At 43.9% G+C, this 18,791-nt stretch overlaps 1 protein-coding gene across 2 annotated transcripts in view; it reads right to left on the bottom strand.

Annotated features, from left to right (window-relative positions):
• Positions 1-18,467, bottom strand: part of EVA1C (eva-1 homolog C) — a 246,102-nt gene extending 227,635 nt beyond the window's left edge. For both annotated transcript variants that reach the window (XM_053705972.1, XM_053705971.1), the window contains exon 1: positions 18,079-18,467. In XM_053705972.1, coding sequence (XP_053561947.1) covers positions 18,079-18,196 — 118 coding nt within the window. In that variant the 5' untranslated portion in view covers positions 18,197-18,467. The remainder of the gene's footprint in view (positions 1-18,078) is intronic.
• Positions 18,468-18,791: the final 324 nt, after the last annotated feature.

Raw genomic sequence — 18,791 nt, forward strand, 5'->3', positions numbered from 1 at the left:
TCATGCAAGAATCTTGGGCCCCAGGCACCCGAAAATCTTACTTCTATACATGGACAAAATGGTCTAGCTGGTGCCTGGCTAGGAACTTGGATCCCATTTCAGCTGATATAAATCATATTATCAATTTCTTGACCTCTCTTTTTGAATCAGGTTTAGCCTACAGATCTATCAACTTATATCGATCTGCTATTTCGGCTAAACACTCCTTATTAAATAATTTTCCTATTGGACAACATCCTCTTGTTTGTAGACTTTTAAAAGCTATTAGACTGAAACGTCCTCCTACTCCTAAATACAATTCTTTCTGGGACGTAGATAAAAAATTTTCTCTTTTCAAATCTTGGCCTTCTAATAACCTTCTTTCCCTAAAACAACTTTCCGCTAAATTAGCTACCTTACTTTGTCTTATTTATTTTCGTAGAGTTTCTGATGTTGGTGCTTTAGATTTTAATTCTAAGGTTTTCTCTCCCGAAGGTGTCACCTTTTTCTTATCTCGTAGAACAAAAACTTTTTCTTCTTCTATTTTCTATCCTTACTTACCTTTGGAATCTTCTCTTTGTGTGGTTAAATGTCTCAAAGAGTATGAATCTAGAACTTCACTTTTCAGATCTACTATTTCTCAACAACTTTTTATCTCTTTTATTCCTCCTCACGCTCCTGTCTCTAATACTTCTATTTCCCGCTGGGTGAAGTGGGTTATGAAAGAAGCTGGTATTGACATTTCAATTTTTTCTGCTCACTCTGTCAGAGGTTCCGCTGCCTCTAAGGCATTCCTTAAGGCGGCCCCTCTTCAACAAATTTTAGTTTCTGCTGATTGGTCTTCGGACTCTATTTTCAAACAGTTTTACTTCAAACCCATTCTTCATCCAGCTAACAATTTACTTACTTAACATTTGCTTTAAACTAGCAAAATAGGAGTCTCTGGTCTTGTAATAAAATTCCGATTATCCTAGTTTTATGAAGGTATAATCTAGATTTTATTAAAGACACAGAGACGAGTATTTTCCCCCCTCTGCTTGTACCCTCCCTTATTATTCTTATTATTAACGTTATGTTTTGTTTCAGTTACCAACTAATCATGAAGAATTATTAAAAAGTGGTTTCATCCCTCTTCATTCGTCTCTACAATCAATCCCTTCGAATCCTCAGAAGTTCTTCTCCAAGTTCAAAGAATACTGGTTTTCCCCTTCATCTCTAAGTTTTGGAATAAAAAGAAGTCTTCTCATTTCCAGTTGGATTGCATTTTTTCTGTTGGTTCTTGTTTTCATGATGGAACTTTTTTCTGTTATCTGTAATTCCTGGATCTTCAGCATCAAGCAAGAAAGAGGAAGTTGGGGCACGTATTGGACAGTTTATGGGAGCTATGACACATCTTATTGGTCCATATTTTCTGTTTTCACTAAAGTACCCATTTCATTGGCTACTTACGTTTACTATGTTTTATCTGTATTGTTTTAATGTTTTATTCTCTTCTGTATCATCACTTTAAAATGCTGCATTGAGTAGTATAAAGAAAGATATGCAAAATACTCGTCTCTGTGTCTTTAATAAAATCTAGATTATACCTTCATAAAACTAGGATAATCGGAATTCTGTGTGATTCAGAGGCAGCGCTGAGCCACCTGAGACAGATTCTGTGTGATTCAGAGGCAGTGCTAAGTGACATGAGACAGATTCTGTGTGATCCAGAGGCAGTGCTGAGTGATCTGAGACGGATTCTGTGTGATTCAGAGGCAGTGCTGAGTGATCTGAGACAGATTCTGTGTGATCCAGAGGCAGCACTGAGCCACCTGAGACAGATTCTGTGTGATCCAGAGGCAGTGCTAAGTGACCTGAGACAGATTCTGTGTGATTCAGAGGCAGCGCTGAGTGATCTGAGACAGATTCTGTGTGATTCAGAGGCAGCGCTGAGTGATCTGAGACAGATTCTGTGTGATTCAGAGGCAGCGCTGAGCCACCTGAGACAGATTCTGTGTGATTCAGAGGCAGTGCTGAGTGATCTGAGACAGATTCTGTGTGATTCAGAGGCAGTGCTGAGTGATCTGAGACAGATTCTGTGTGATTCAGAGGCAGCGCTGAGCCACCTGAGACAGATTCTGTGTGATTCAGAGGCAGTGCTGAGTGATCTGAGACAGATTCTGTGTGATTCAGAGGCAGTGCTGAGTGATCTGAGACAGATTCTGTGTGATCCAGAGGCAGCACTGAGCCACCTGAGACAGATTCTGTGTGATTCAGAGGCAGTGCTGAGTGATCTGAGACAGATTCTGTGTGATTCAGAGGCAGCACTGAGCCACCTGAGACAGATTCTGTGTGATCCAGAGGCAGTGCTGAGCCACCTGAGACAGATTCTGTGTGATTCAGAGGCAGTGCTGAGTGATCTGAGACAGATTCTGTGTGATTCAGAGGCAGTGCTGAGTGATCTGAGACAGATTCTGTGTGATTCAGAGGCAGTGCTGAGCCACCTGAGACAGATTCTGTGTGATCCAGAGGCAGCGCTGAGTGACCTGAGACAGATTCTGTGTGATCCAGAGGCAGTGCTGAGCCACCTGAGACAGATTCTGTGTGATCCAGAGGCAGTGCTGAGCCACCTGAGACAGATTCTGTGTGATCCAGAGGCAGTGCTGAGTGACCTGAGACAGATTCTGTGTGATTCAGAGGCAGCGCTGAGCCACCTGAGACAGATTCTGTGTGATTCAGAGGCAGTGCTGAGCCACCTGAGACAGATTCTGTGTGATCCAGAGGCAGTGCTGAGTGATCTGAGACAGATTCTGTGTGATCCAGAGGCAGTGCTGAGTGATCTGAGACAGATTCTGTGTGATCCAGAGGCAGCACTGAGCCACCTGAGACAGATTCTGTGTGATTCAGAGGCAGTGCTGAGCCACCTGAGACAGATTCTGTGTGATTCAGAGGCAGTGCTGAGCCACCTGAGACAGATTCTGTGTGATTCAGAGGCAGCGCTGAGCCACCTGAGACAGATTCTGTGTGATCCAGAGGCAGTGCTGAGCCACCTGAGACAGATTCTGTGTGATCCAGAGGCAGTGCTGAGCCACCTGAGACAGATTCTGTGTGATCCAGAGGCAGTGCTAAGTGACCTGAGACAGAATCTGTGTGATCCAGAGGCAGCGCTGAGCCACCTGAGACAGATTCTGTGTGATCCAGAGGCAGTGCTAAGTGACCTGAGACAGATTCTGTGTGATCCAGAGGCAGTGCTAAGTGACCTGAGACAGATTCTGTGTGATCCAGAGGCAGCGCTGAGCCACCTGAGACAGATTCTGTGTGATCCAGAGGCAGTGCTAAGTGACCTGAGACAGATTCTGTGTGATCCAGAGGCAGTGCTAAGTGACCTGAGACAGATTCTGTGTGATCCAGAGGCAGCGCTGAGCCACCTGAGACAGATTCTGTGTGATCCAGAGGCAGTGCTAAGTGACCTGAGACAGATTCTGTGTGATCCAGAGGCAGTGCTGAGCCACCTGAGACAGATTCTGTGTGATCCAGAGGCAGTGCTGAGCCACCTGAGACAGATTCTGTGTGATCCAGAGGCAGTGCTGAGTGACCTGAGACAGATTCTGTGTGATCCAGAGGCAGTGCTAAGTGACCTGAGACAGATTCTGTGTGATCCAGAGGCAGTGCTGAGTGACCTGAGACAGATTCTGTGTGATCCAGAGGCAGTGCTAAGTGACCTGAGACAGATTCTGTGTGATCCAGAGGCAGTGCTAAGTGACATGAGACAGATTCTGTGTGATCCAGAGGCAGTGCTAAGTGACATGAGACAGATTCTGTGTGATCCAGAGGCAGTGCTAAGTGACCTGAGACAGATTCTGTGTGATCCAGAGGCAGTGCTAAGTGACATGAGACAGATTCTGTGTGATCCAGAGGCAGTGCTAAGTGACCTGAGACAGATTCTGTGTGATCCAGAGGCAGTGCTAAGTGACCTGAGACAGATTCTGTGTGATCCAGAGGCAGTGCTGAGTGACCTGAGACAGATTCTGTGTGATCCAGAGGCAGTGCTAAGTGACCTGAGACAGATTCTGTGTGATCCAGAGGCAGTGCTAAGTGACCTGAGACAGATTCTGTGTGATTCAGAGGCAGTGCTAAGTGACCTGAGACAGATTCTGTGTGATCCAGAGGCAGTGCTAAGTGACCTGAGACAGATTCTGTGTGATTCAGAGGCAGTGCTAAGTGACCTAAGACAGATTCTGTGTGATCCAGAGGCAGTGCTAAGTGACCTGAGACAGATTCTGTGTGATTCAGAGGCAGTGCTAAGTGACCTGAGACAGATTCTGTGTGATCCAGAGGCATCGCTGAGCCACCTGAGACAGATTCTGTGTGATCCAGAGGCAGTGCTGAGCCACCTGAGACAGATTCTGTGTGATCCAGAGGCATCGCTGAGTCACCTGAGACAGATTCTGTATGATCCAGAGGCAGTGCTAAGTGACCTGAGACAGATTCTGTGTGATCCAGAGGCAGCGCTGAGCCACCTGAGACAGATTCTGTGTGATCCAGAGGCAGTGCTGAGTCACCTGAGACAGATTCTGTGTGATCCAGAGGCAGTGCTGAGCCACCTGAGACAGATTCTGTGTGATTCAGAGGCAGTGCTGACTGACCTGAGACAGATTCTGTGTGATCCAGAGGCAGCGATGAGTGATCTGAGACAGATTCTGTGTGATCCAGAGGCAGTGCTAAGTGACCTGAGACAGATTCTGTGTGATTCAGAGGCAGTGCTGAGTGATCTGAGACAGATTCTGTGTGATCCAGAGGCAGTGCTGAGTGACCTGAGACAGATTCTGTGTGATTCAGAGGCAGCGCTGAGCCACCTGAGACAGATTCTGTGTGATTCAGAGGCAGTGCTGAGTGATCTGAGACAGATTCTGTGTGATCCAGAGGCAGTGCTGAGTGACCTGAGACAGATTCTGTGTGATCCAGAGGCAGTGCTGAGTGACCTGAGACAGATTCTGTGTGATCCAGAGGCAGTGCTGAGCCACCTGAGACAGATTCTGTGTGATCCAGAGGCAGCGCTGAGCCACCTGAGACAGATTCTGTGTGATCCAGAGGCAGTGCTGAGCCACCTGAGACAGATTCTGTGTGATCCAGAGGCATCGCTGAGTCACCTGAGACAGATTCTGTATGATCCAGAGGCAGTGCTAAGTGACCTGAGACAGATTCTGTGTGATCCAGAGGCAGTGCTAAGTGACCTGAGACAGATTTTGTGTGATTCAGAGGCAGTGCTGAGTGACCTGAGACAGATTCTGTGTGATTCAGAGGCAGTGCTGAGTGACATGAGACAGATTCTGTGTGATCCAGAGGCAGTGCTGAGTGACCTGAGACAGATTCTGTGTGATCCAGAGGCAGTGCTGAGCCACCTGAGACAGATTCTGTGTGATCCAGAGGCAGCGCTGAGCCACCTGAGACAGATTCTGTGTGATTCAGAGGCAGCGCTGAGCCACCTGAGACAGATTCTGTGTGATTCAGAGGCAGTGCTGAGTGATCTGAGACAGATTCTGTGTGATCCAGAGGCAGTGCTAAGTGATCTGAGACAGATTCTGTGTGATCCAGAGGCAGTGCTAAGTGACCTGAGACAGATTCTGTGTGATCCAGAGGCAGTGCTAAGTGACCTGAGACAGATTCTGTGTGATCCAGAGGCAGCGCTGAGCCACCTGAGACAGATTCTGTGTGATCCAGAGGCAGTGCTGAGCCACCTGAGACAGATTCTGTGTGATTCAGAGGCAGTGCTGAGTGACCTGAGACAGATTCTGTGTGATCCAGAGGCAGTGCTAAGTGACCTGAGACAGATTCTGTGTGATCCAGAGGCAGTGCTAAGTGACATGAGACAGATTCTGTGTGATCCAGAGGCAGTGCTAAGTGACCTGAGACAGATTCTGTGTGATCCAGAGGCAGTGCTAAGTGACCTGAGACAGATTCTGTGTGATTCAGAGGCAGTGCTGAGTGACCTGAGACAGATTCTGTGTGATCCAGAGGCAGTGCTGAGCCACCTGAGACAGATTCTGTGTGATTCAGAGGCAGTGCTGAGCCACCTGAGACAGATTCTGTGTGATCCAGAGGCAGTGCTGAGTGATCTGAGACAGATTCTGTGTGATCCAGAGGCAGTGCTGAGCCACCTGAGACAGATTCTGTGTGATCCAGAGGCATCGCTGAGCCACCTGAGACAGATTCTGTGTGATCCAGAGGCATCGCTGAGCCACCTGAGACAGATTCTGTGTGATCCAGAGGCAGTGCTAAGTGACCTGAGACAGATTCTGTGTGATCCAGAGGCAGTGCTGAGTGACCTGAGACAGATTCTGTGTGATCCAGAGGCAGCGCTGAGCCACCTGAGACAGATTCTGTGTGATTCAGAGGCAGTGCTGAGCCACCTGAGACAGATTCTGTGTGATCCAGAGGCAGTGCTGAGTGACCTGAGACAGATTCTGTGTGATTCAGAGGCAGTGCTGAGTGATCTGAGCAGATTCTGTGTGATTCAGAGGCAGTGCTGAGCCACCTGAGACAGATTCTGTGTGATTCAGAGGCAGTGCTGAGCCACCTGAGACAGATTCTGTGTGATTCAGAGGCAGTGCTAAGTGACCTGAGACAGATTCTGTGTGATCCAGAGGCAGCGCTGAGCCACCTGAGACAGATTCTGTGTGATTCAGAGGCAGTGCTGAGTGACCTGAGACAGATTCTGTGTGATCCAGAGGCAGCGCTGAGTGACCTGAGACAGATTCTGTGTGATTCAGAGGCAGCGCTGAGCCACCTGAGACAGATTCTGTGTGATTCAGAGGCAGTGCTGAGTGATCTGAGACAGATTCTGTGTGATCCAGAGGCAGTGCTGAGTGACCTGAGACAGATTCTGTGTGATTCAGAGGCAGTGCTAAGTGACCTGAGACAGATTCTGTGTGATCCAGAGGCAGTGCTAAGTGACATGAGACAGATTCTGTGTGATCCAGAGGCAGTGCTGAGTGATCTGAGACAGATTCTGTGTGATCCAGAGGCAGTGCTGAGCCACCTGAGACAGATTCTGTGTGATCCAGAGGCAGCGCTGAGTGATCTGAGACAGATTCTGTGTGATCCAGAGGCAGCGCTGAGCCACCTGAGACAGATTCTGTGTGATTCAGAGGCAGTGCTGAGTGATCTGAGACAGATTCTGTGTGATCCAGAGGCAGTGCTGAGTGATCTGAGACAGATTCTGTGTGATCCAGAGGCAGTGCTGAGCCACCTGAGACAGATTCTGTGTGATTCAGAGGCAGTGCTGAGCCACCTGAGACAGATTCTGTGTGATTCAGAGGCAGCGCTGAGCCACCTGAGACAGATTCTGTGTGATTCAGAGGCAGTGCTGAGTGATCTGAGCAGATTCTGTGTGATCCAGAGGCAGTGCTGAGCCACCTGAGACAGATTCTGTGTGATCCAGAGGCAGTGCTGAGCCACCTGAGACAGATTCTGTGTGATCCAGAGGCAGTGCTAAGTGACCTGAGACAGATTCTGTGTGATCCAGAGGCAGTGCTAAGTGACCTGAGACAGATTCTGTGTGATCCAGAGGCAGTGCTAAGTGACCTGAGACAGATTCTGTGTGATCCAGAGGCAGTGCTAAGTGACCTGAGACAGATTCTGTGTGATCCAGAGGCAGTGCTAAGTGACCTGAGACAGATTCTGTGTGATCCAGAGGCAGCGCTGAGCCACCTGAGACAGATTCTGTGTGATCCAGAGGCAGCACTGAGCCACCTGAGACAGATTCTGTGTGATCCAGAGGCAGTGCTAAGTGACCTGAGACAGATTCTGTGTGATCCAGAGGCAGTGCTGAGCCACCTGAGACAGATTCTGTGTGATCCAGAGGCAGTGCTGAGTGATCTGAGACAGATTCTGTGTGATCCAGAGGCAGTGCTAAGTGACCTGAGACAGATTCTGTGTGATTCAGAGGCAGTGCTAAGTGACCTGAGACAGATTCTGTGTGATCCAGAGGCAGTGCTGAGTGACCTGAGACAGATTCTGTGTGATCCAGAGGCAGTGCTGAGCCACCTGAGACAGATTCTGTGTGATCCAGAGGCAGTGCTAAGTGACCTGAGACAGATTCTGTGTGATCCAGAGGCATCGCTGAGTGACCTGAGACAGATTCTGTGTGATCCAGAGGCAGCGCTGAGCCACCTGAGACAGATTCTGTGTGATCCAGAGGCAGTGCTGAGCGACCTGAGACAGATTCTGTGTGATCCAGAGGCAGTGCTGAGTGACCTGAGACAGATTCTGTGTGATCCAGAGGCATCGCTGAGTGACCTGAGACAGATTCTGTGTGATCCAGAGGCAGTGCTGAGTGACCTGAGACAGATTCTGTGTGATCCAGAGGCAGTGCTGAGTGACCTGAGACAGATTCTGTGTGATCCAGAGGCATCGCTGAGTGACCTGAGACAGATTCTGTGTGATCCAGAGGCATCGCTGAGTGACCTGAGACAGATTCTGTGTGATCCAGAGGCAGTGCTGAGTGACCTGAGACAGATTCTGTGTGATCCAGAGGCATCGCTGAGCCACCTGAGACAGATTCTGTGTGATCCAGAGGCAGTGCTGAGCGACCTGAGACAGATTCTGTGTGATCCAGAGGCAGCACTGAGCCACCTGAGACAGATTCTGTGTGATCCAGAGGCAGTGCTGAGCGACCTGAGACAGATTCTGTGTGATTCAGAGGCAGTGCTGAGTGATCTGAGACAGATTCTGTGTGATCCAGAGGCAGTGCTGAGCCACCTGAGACAGATTCTGTGTGATCCAGAGGCAGTGCTGAGTGACCTGAGACAGATTCTGTGTGATCCAGAGGCAGCACTGAGCCACCTGAGACAGATTCTGTGTGATCCAGAGGCAGTGCTGAGTGACCTGAGACAGATTCTGTGTGATCCAGAGGCAGTGCTGAGTGACCTGAGACAGATTCTGTGTGATTCAGAGGCAGTGCTGAGTGATCTGAGACAGATTCTGTGTGATCCAGAGGCAGTGCTAAGTTACCTGAGACAGATTCTGTGTGATCCAGAGGCAGTGCTAAGTGACCTGAGACAGATTCTGTGTGATCCAGAGGCAGTGCTAAGTGACCTGAGACAGATTCTGTGTGATCCAGAGGCAGTGCTAAGTGACCTGAGACAGATTCTGTGTGATTCAGAGGCAGTGCTAAGTGATCTGAGACAGATTCTGTGTGATCCAGAGGCAGTGCTGAGCCACCTGAGACAGATTCTGTGTGATTCAGAGGCAGCGCTGAGCCACCTGAGACAGATTCTGTGTGATCCAGAGGCAGCGCTGAGTGATCTGAGACAGATTCTGTGTGATCCAGAGGCAGCACTGAGCCACCTGAGACAGATTCTGTGTGATTCAGAGGCAGTGCTGAGTGATCTGAGCAGATTCTGTGTGATCCAGAGGCAGTGCTGAGTGACCTGAGACAGATTCTGTGTGATCCAGAGGCAGTGCTGAGCCACCTGAGACAGATTCTGTGTGATCCAGAGGCAGTGCTGAGTGATCTGAGACAGATTCTGTGTGATTCAGAGGCAGTGCTGAGTGATCTGAGCAGATTCTGTGTGATCCAGAGGCAGTGCTGAGTGACCTGAGACAGATTCTGTGTGATCCAGAGGCAGTGCTGAGCCACCTGAGACAGATTCTGTGTGATCCAGAGGCAGTGCTGAGTGATCTGAGCAGATTCTGTGTGATTCAGAGGCAGCGCTGAGCCACCTGAGACAGATTCTGTGTGATTCAGAGGCAGTGCTGAGTGATCTGAGACAGATTCTGTGTGATCCAGAAGCAGCGCTAAGCCACCTGAGACAGATTCTGTGTGATCCAGAGGCAGTGCTGAGTGATCTGAGACAGATTCTGTGTGATCCAGAGGCAGTGCTGAGCCACCTGAGACAGATTCTGTGTGATCCAGAGGCAGTGCTAAGTGACCTGAGACAGATTCTGTGTGATCCAGAGGCAGTGCTGAGTGATCTGAGACAGATTCTGTGTGATCCAGAGGCAGTGCTGAGTGATCTGAGACAGATTCTGTGTGATCCAGAGGCAGTGCTGAGTGATCTGAGACAGATTCTGTGTGATCCAGAGGCAGTGCTGAGTGACCTGAGACATATTCTGTGTGATCCAGAGGCAGTGCTGAGTGATCTGAGACAGATTCTGTGTGATCCAGAGGCAGTGCTGAGTGATCTGAGACAGATTCTGTGTGATTCAGAGGCAGTGCTGAGTGACCTGAGACAGATTCTGTGTGATCCAGAGGCAGCGATGAGTGATCTGAGACAGATTCTGTGTGATCCAGAGGCAGTGCTAAGTGACCTGAGACAGATTCTGTGTGATCCAGAGGCAGTGCTAAGTGACCTGAGACAGATTCTGTGTGATCCAGAGGCAGTGCTGAGTGACCTGAGACAGATTCTGTGTGATCCAGAGGCAGTGCTGAGTGACCTGAGACAGATTCTGTGTGATCCAGAGGCAGTGCTGAGCCACCTGAGACAGATTCTGTGTGATCCAGAGGCAGCGCTAAACTATCTGAGAGATTCTGGGTGTATTGGAAACAGGAATGAGAGACCTGAGACAGATTCTGTGTGATCCAGAGGCAGCGATGAGTGATCTGAGACAGATTCTGTGTGATCCAGAAGCAGCACTAAACTATCTGAGAGATTCTGGGTGTATTGGAAACAGGAATGAGAGACCTGAGACAGATTCTGTGTAGTTCAGAGGCAGCGCTGAGCCACCTGAGACAGATTCTGTGTGATCCAGAAGCAGCGATGAGTGATCTGAGAGAATCTGTGTGATTTGGAAGCAGAGCTAAAAGACCTGGGACAGATTCTGGGTGATCCAGAGGCAGCGCAGAGCCACCTGAGACAGATTTTGTGTGATCCAGAAGCAGTGCTGAGTGATCTGAGATAATCTCTGTGATTTGGAAACAGGACTGAGAGACCAGAGACAGATATTGTGTGATCCAGACGCGTTGTTGAGATTCCTGAGAAAGGCTCTCCCTTTATCTAAAATGCACTCAGAAATATTTGACCACACCCCAGAATACCAAGCCTTGTTCCCACTAATAAAAAGCCCAACTGACTCCATAGCCCATTCTGCCTCTGGGTCACTCAGCCATGCCACTGGCTGTTAAGAACCATTTCTAGTCTCTTACTCCCATATACCAACTCACTGTTCTCCAAAGAAATTTTTTGACAGCCGGGTTTCCATATGAATAAGCTGTGTGGGGTCAGTGTCATTTTTTCTAATATTATATAATTTTCTGCTATCCAAAGCACAAATTAATTGCATAATTTAACATAAACGTATTTAATAATAATTTTGCAAGAAAAATAGAACATTTTTAATATTAACTAATTTAGCTTAATATTGGCTAAAATTTTAGCCAGGTGTCCAGTAAAATCACCCACTAAAAAGGTCCTGGGGAGAACAGTGCCAACTGCAAAATATTGGGAACTATATTTTGGTGCTGTACTTGGCACATTTCTGCCTGCCTTTCAGGCAGTATGGCAGCTACCAATGCAGGAGTAAGAAGTCTAGGGGCATCAAGGCAAGCAACTAAGCATGAGTCTTAATCATTGTGGGTATGTAGCTGACAGAAGGGCTGAGAGTGAGTGTTCTCATATAAGGTTTTCTCTTTTTTTATAATATTATTAGTTCATATTATTATTAGTCTTTTTTTATCAAACCTAATTAATAAACTGAGGCAGGTACATGGTACCTTTAGAGTATTAGTTGGGCAGAGGGCTTGTAAAGTACTGGCAGACCCTGTTATAGTAGATTTGTTTCTGTGACATCACCAGATATGTAAATAATCTACATTACAAAATACATTTCAAAGATGAGAGTTCTGACTTTGTACTGTGAGTACTTATGTATAGCAAACTCCCATCCTGTGCTGGCTGGTAAGGTCTTGAAGGGCAAATGTAATGTTGTTTTATGCATTCTCTCACAGCAGGTGAGGGGGAGATTAGCGAAAGCCCAAGAACGTGCAATAAGAACACATACAGGAGACCGAAGGGAGAGATCACTGGGGTTACGTAGAGCGGAAAAATCAATGACCCTATATAGAATTCTGCTAGCTAATCTCTCTAGATGTAAAACTGAGAATAACAATAGGCATGACTAAGCAATTAACCCCTTTGGCTGCCAAAGACGAAAGCAACATATTGTAGCATAGTAGTTATTTGGTAGTTAAAAGGGCACCTTGAGATTTTTATATAAAATGTTTAGTTAAGAGCAATTTGACAATTTTGCAATACACTTTTGTTATTTGTGTTGCCCTTTTCATGTAATTTAATTTGAAATGCACCCTGCTGACTTCCCAAGGCTAACCCTAATTGGCTTTAACTGATAACAAATGCAAAACAATGCACATTATACTAACATAATGACTGTGGCTAGCCTTGTTGTCTGTAGACTAAAGCCCAGATTGGCTCCTCCAAATAAGGCAAATGGTGGGTGGAGTTTAACTTTTGGAGAAAAAAAAACTGTTGCAAACAAGGTGTTAAGGGGTAGACAAATCTGTTTAAAATTTAGGAGACAGTAATAATATTTAGGAACCAGACAGTGTGATTTGTATATAGATATAGACAGAGAATAACCCACAAAGTTAAAGGGACACTGAACCCAATTTTTTTTTCTTTCATGATTCAGATAGAGCGGTCGATTTTAAGCAACTTTCTAATTTACTCCTATTATCAATTATTCTTCGTTCTCTTGCTATGTTTATTTGAAAAAGAAGGCATCTAATCTAAGTAGTCAGCCAATTTTTGGTTCAGTACACTGAACAGCACTTGTTTATTGGTTGGTGAATTTATCCCCCAATCAACAAGAACAACCCAGGTTGTTCACCAAAAATGGGCTGGCAACTTACATTCTTGCTTTTCAAATAAAGATACCAAGAGAATGAAGAAAATTTGAAAATAGGAGTAAATTAGAAAGTTGCTTAAAATTGCATGCTCTATCTGAATCACAAAAGAAAAAAAATGGGTTCAGTGTCCCTTTAAAAAACAGGGGTTTGTCAAGCTCTGCCCTGCTTTAAACAATGTTTTAATTGCACAAATACTTGTTGCAAAGGGGTTAAACACGAGTCAGCCCAGGAGCTACAACTCATTACCAGTTTTTTTCGGTGTTTATGTAGTCGCCCCTGGATCAATACTATATAAGCTAGTGATACATTTGAGTACGTAAATTGATACTAATTCGATGCATCATAGATTATTGTGCTTGACTTCCATTTCAGTTTATTTTAATTAACCAATTTTAACCTACAATTAATAAAAGTTATATTTTATTTTCCTTCAATTACTCTTGTCTTGTTATAGATTTGCAATGCAGGGTTAAACATCCTGGCAAGAAAGGAAACTGTAAAATATGAAAGCGCATATATAGCGATGTCGGAAAGCCAAATCGATATAACAACAGGTGGATGTAAAGAGGAAGAATGCCAGGTATGCCGGGTAAGACTTAAAAGGACGCATTTAAGAGATAATATTCACATAAGAAAAACCTCCCTAATACATCAGAGGGTTAACATGCAATTACAAGGAATTAACCCCTCGCTAACCACCACTGCTAGCTCTGCTACCAACACTGTAGGGAGGCACAACAGCCAATTGCAAGCAGCGTATGGTGTGAGCAGGGGAAAGACTAATATAGACTATATATCTGGGTGTATCGTATGCATCTAGTCTTCACTCACCCGGTTGTTAGGCAGTTCAAAAACTAATTGGTGCGGTCGGATAGCCAGCTGATTATGTCCGTGATGTATGCGTTTTGAAAATAGCTCCAAACTCGCCATCTCAATAGACTCTCACGGAACTTGCTGCCACGTGACCTCCAACAGCCAACAGGAAATTGCTCCTATCCAGAACCTAATGTCATCAGCTCATCATACACAAAGGGGAAACAATGTATCCACAGGCAAAGCAAGGCTTCAGAAACGGAGTAGATGCCCCACTATCCACAATATATAAGCAATAACAAAAGTTCCGGTTGAAGCCTCAAGGTAAAAGTAAAAAATATTCTTTATTTGTTCATCATGGTAAAAGAATCACAGGAACAAGCGGGTAATCCTGCAGTTTAGTAAAAGTCTGATCGGTTTCGGTCTGGGACAGTAATCATAGACCGATAGCTGTCAGATGTGATAGCTATTTACACATACACAGACTATTCTTGATTGGTTAAAAACAAACTGGCTCAGGATTAATTAGCTAAAAGCAAATTGGTTCAGGATTAACCTTTACTACCTCTCAGTAATTTAAGAACGGCAGACTGACATATACTAGCTCAAAGTTTCACTATAATTGCTAGTAGATATCTGGTAGTTAAAACAAACCAAGTTAACTTTGTTCAATACATATCAATATGAGATCAAACCTGCATGCAATGCAATATTAACATATGGAATGCTGTAACTTATGAAAGGGATAAAGTAAATGAATTCATAGACTCTATATCATATCTATACATAGCATAAAATAGATGACATACAGTAAACAGATATGATATGGAAAGCATCAATATTCAAATGCAATTCTATGCACCTGAAGCACCCTATATATGTAGATGCATAGATGCAGCTCTTAGGTGTCTCAAAGTTATGTCATGCTCATAATTGAAACATACATTAAGAATATACAGGCATACACATAATCATAAATCCTAACATATCGAGATGCATATATACATAACATAATATGGCTACCAAGTACAAGGGAAGGCTAATAGGCGAAGATAATAATACGCATGGGGGGGCAAGAGATGACAATTGTACACTTTATTTCTGCCAGAAATTAATTATGTCAAACTCGGAGTAAGCTCAATGGTACCAAACTTCTGAGTTTGAAGCTCCAATAGGTCTTTTGCCTACACAGTATGGGGAATTATCCCCTCCTCTAGGAGATCTAGTGATTTGCTCTATCGCTTGCCACCTTAAAGTCTTGATATTTTTTTTTGATGTTTCTCAATGAAGTGTCTAGATAGGGCCAAACATGCTTTTTCCCCTGAGATGTATGAAAGGTGTTCCCTAATAAGGGTGCCAACCTCTCTTGTCATTCTACATATCTATTGCTTTAAACACTGAGTGCATTCCACTAAATAGATGGTGAAGGTACTTTTGCAATTTATACCACCTTTAGTCTGAAACTCCTCCCCTGTATTGTGTGGACACATTAATATAATCACCGGAGGTGCATACCCTTCTAACACACCTGAATGTGCCATTGAAACACAGCCATGAACTTGCTGAGTTTTTATTCTCTTTCAGCATGCAGGGGGCCAAAATGTTTTCCTATGTTAATACTGCATTGCATGCAGGTCTGATCTCATATTGATATGTATTGAACAAAGTTAACTTGGTTTGTTTTAACTACCAGATATCAACTAGCAATTATAGTGAAACTTTGAGCTAGTATATGTCAGTCTGCCGTTCTTAAATTACTGAGAGGTAGTATAGGGTTAATCCTGAGCCAATTTGCTTTTAACTAATTAATCCTGAGCTAGTTTGTTTTTAACCAATGAGGAAAAGTCTGTGTATGTGTAAATAGCTGTCACATCTGACAGCTATCGGTCTATGATTATGGTCCCAGGACCCAGACTGAAACCGGTCAGACTTTTACTAAGCTGCAGGATTACCCACTTGTTCCTGTGATTCTTTTACCATGATGAACAAATAAACTATATTTCTTACTTTTACCTTGAGGCCTCAACCGGAACTTTTGTTATTGCTCAAAAAAGGAAACTGTCCAATTAGAGAACAGGCGGTTCTTTTTAAACGAGTTACCTATGCATTTTAGTTTATGGCTAGGAGTACGGCGCTAAGCTGAAATGCGTCAGACGATACTAAGTCTGTTTTCATAATTGTTTTATCGCCTTGGATTTGTTGCTATTTTTAATTGGCTAGTAAACCCCCAAAAATGTATTTCATGATTCAGATAGAGCATGCAATTTTAAACAACTTTCTAATTTACTGCTATTATCAATTTTTCTTCGTTCAATTGGTATCTTTATTTGAAAAAGCAGGAATGTTACTTTTTAAACTGCTACACTGGTGCTCCTTGCTACAATGTTGATTGTGTATATTTGGGCCATAAAGGCTGTGGTCAAATGACTTTTTGATTACTTTCTCATTTATGTTCTCATGCTTGGAATATGTCTCAATCTCATAAAACGGAGATCAGGAAATAAGCAAACTTTAAGAAAATTAAAATAAGTAAAGGTTATTGCATTGCAGGTTTATACCGCACACCAGCAACTCATTTTTTTGTTATAGATTTGGTCATTATTATTATAAGTGGTTAATGGGGTGGTGTACTTCTAGGTATACACTTTATTGTGGTGTTCTTACCACTCTGTCCAATACATTATCAGTTCTGGCCTTAACCCGGGGAGTCAATCATGGGTGGCATATGTATGTAGCCACCAATAACCAGTTATATCCTCCTCAGGAGTAGCAGCTCCTGACCAGATTTTAACTATGTATTTAACACATTTACAGTAAGCAATAAAAAAGTACTAATACATCAGAGTGTTTTTTTTTTATTTCACTGTTATATCCTTTTAAATGTAAACGGGTCCATTAGGTTAGCATGCATGTTAAAGTTGTGATTTGCAAACATCTATATGTGTTTTTGGCATCAAAGTGGTACAATATTGCATTTTGTAGGGCATCACTGATTGGGGGCTCTATCTTGGGACATGAAACCCAATTTTTTTTCTTTCATGATTCTGATAGAGAATACAATTTAAAAAAAAAAAGTTTCTGGTTTACTTCTTTTATCAAATCTGCTTTATTCTTTGTTATCCTTTTTTAAGAGATATCTAGATAGGTAGCAAGTCTGGAGCACTACATAACAGGAAATAGTGCTTCCATCTAGTGTTCTTGCTATATGTATAACATTGTTGCAAATCTGCTGCCATATATAGTCCTGCAGACACGTGCACACTACTGAACTTACCTTCCTGCTTTTTCAACAAAGGATAACATGACAATGAAGAAAATTTGATAACAGAAGTAAATTGGGGAAAATAATTAAATTGTATGCTCTATGTGATCATACTGACTTTTAGTCATAAATGCATAACAGAAATAGTAATAATAGTATTAGTAAATAGTAATGTATTTATATGTCCCTTGCTAGTCATTACACAATGCATAGTTTATTTGTTTCCCAAATGCATTCTCCTGGCTCCCTATGGTGCAAATAATTTCCTTGTGAAAAGAAGAGTTATTTATATTGAGGATGCATTATTTTGTAACTAATGCACTTCCTATACCCGTTCTCTTTATTTGAGTGATCAGCCAATCAAAGGCAGTACAGAAAAATTAGAAGCATCAATGGTCTGGACCATTTTCTGATCATCTTGAGAAAATGAGAGAACAGTGCTCTTTCAGACATATCTGTACCACAAAACAACTACTGACATAGTGTGTTCAGTGGGCATAATATTTATTATTATCTAAATACCACAATAACTCACTTTTAACAGAAACATTGAATTTAATTCTTTTTCCAGCTATGTGTAAATAAAAGGCTTTATAAACCATGAACTTATTTTTGAGACAAATCAGTATAAAAACTGCATAAAATTCAGCTAAACCTTATCAATTGATTTACTGCAAACAGTTAAACAACATCTGCATACAGGAATCCATGTGCAACAGGTTTAGCTAAATGAAGACAATATATATTAAAATGAAGAGCACTTAATGGCTGCATTGTCAATAGCCAAACCCAAAGCAAACAAACAAAGATACAACACACAATTTCTGAAACATTTGTAATCATTTAGTCACAGGGGTTTTAAAAGAAAAGAAAGCTCTCTGCATATAACAACCTAAACATAATCTCTCAATACAAAACAAGTTCACAAGTTATGAAACTAACATAAATATCACTAAGTATTTTATTTTTTCTTTTGGGACAGCAATTTATCCTTTCTTCTTAATGTCTTACTCCGTTTTTAACTATTTGTTTTCTATAAATAAAATGATAAAAAGATGTAGATTTAACCAATACAATAATTCACACTAATATGTTGCTTTTCTCTCAGCAGGTGTCATTTATATCCTGTAGTTTGAGTGATCATTCTGTAGCAGCTGCCGAGTAACTTGCCTGCACTTACCTGAGAAGTCGGCCAGGGCAGATGCCTCTTTGGTCCAGAAAAGGAGAATGCAGTATACAAGGCTAGATAAGATCAAGGGCTCCACCTGTCTCCGTTCATATCCATCTGGCTCGATCATGATGTGGCTATTCAGCCTGTGGTCTCACATGATCCGATCCTTAGCCAGGCTGCTGGTTAAATGTCATGGGAACTAAATCATGTCTCAGGGACTGTCAGATCAGCTCTCCCAAAGTTTGGCAGCAGCCTAGATACAATGTGACTCACAATCCTGCTGGAAGCTTTCCACATTCGAGTTTGTACTTCTCCTTCCAGTGTTTCCCTTCCCAGTTCCCACACCCCCTTTCCTGCTGGATGATGTGAGCTTCCTTTAGTAAAAAGTAAAACTACTGTACAAGACCCTGTGTTGTGTGTACAGAGACATGGACTGAGCTGCAGAGCCACTATAATGCAGCCCCCATACAGAAGCCTATGTCAGGATCCCTAAAATAAACAGAAGCTGCCTCCCAAGCACGTGGAACGTTTAGTGATCCAAACTTCAACTCCCCTCTCACAGATTCTTCTGTATGTCTCAAATGGAGCCTTTAAACTGAGCAAGGCCATGTGTGCCATCTATTGGGTAGATTTCACTCTGATACACTCTGATATTTACTGGCAATTCTGGGTTTGTAATCATCAAAGGGATATAAAAGGATAAATGCTCTAATCTAATAGGA

Source organism: Bombina bombina, chromosome 3 (assembly GCF_027579735.1).
Source record: "Bombina bombina isolate aBomBom1 chromosome 3, aBomBom1.pri, whole genome shotgun sequence".
Classification (NCBI taxonomy): Eukaryota; Metazoa; Chordata; class Amphibia; order Anura; family Bombinatoridae; genus Bombina; species Bombina bombina.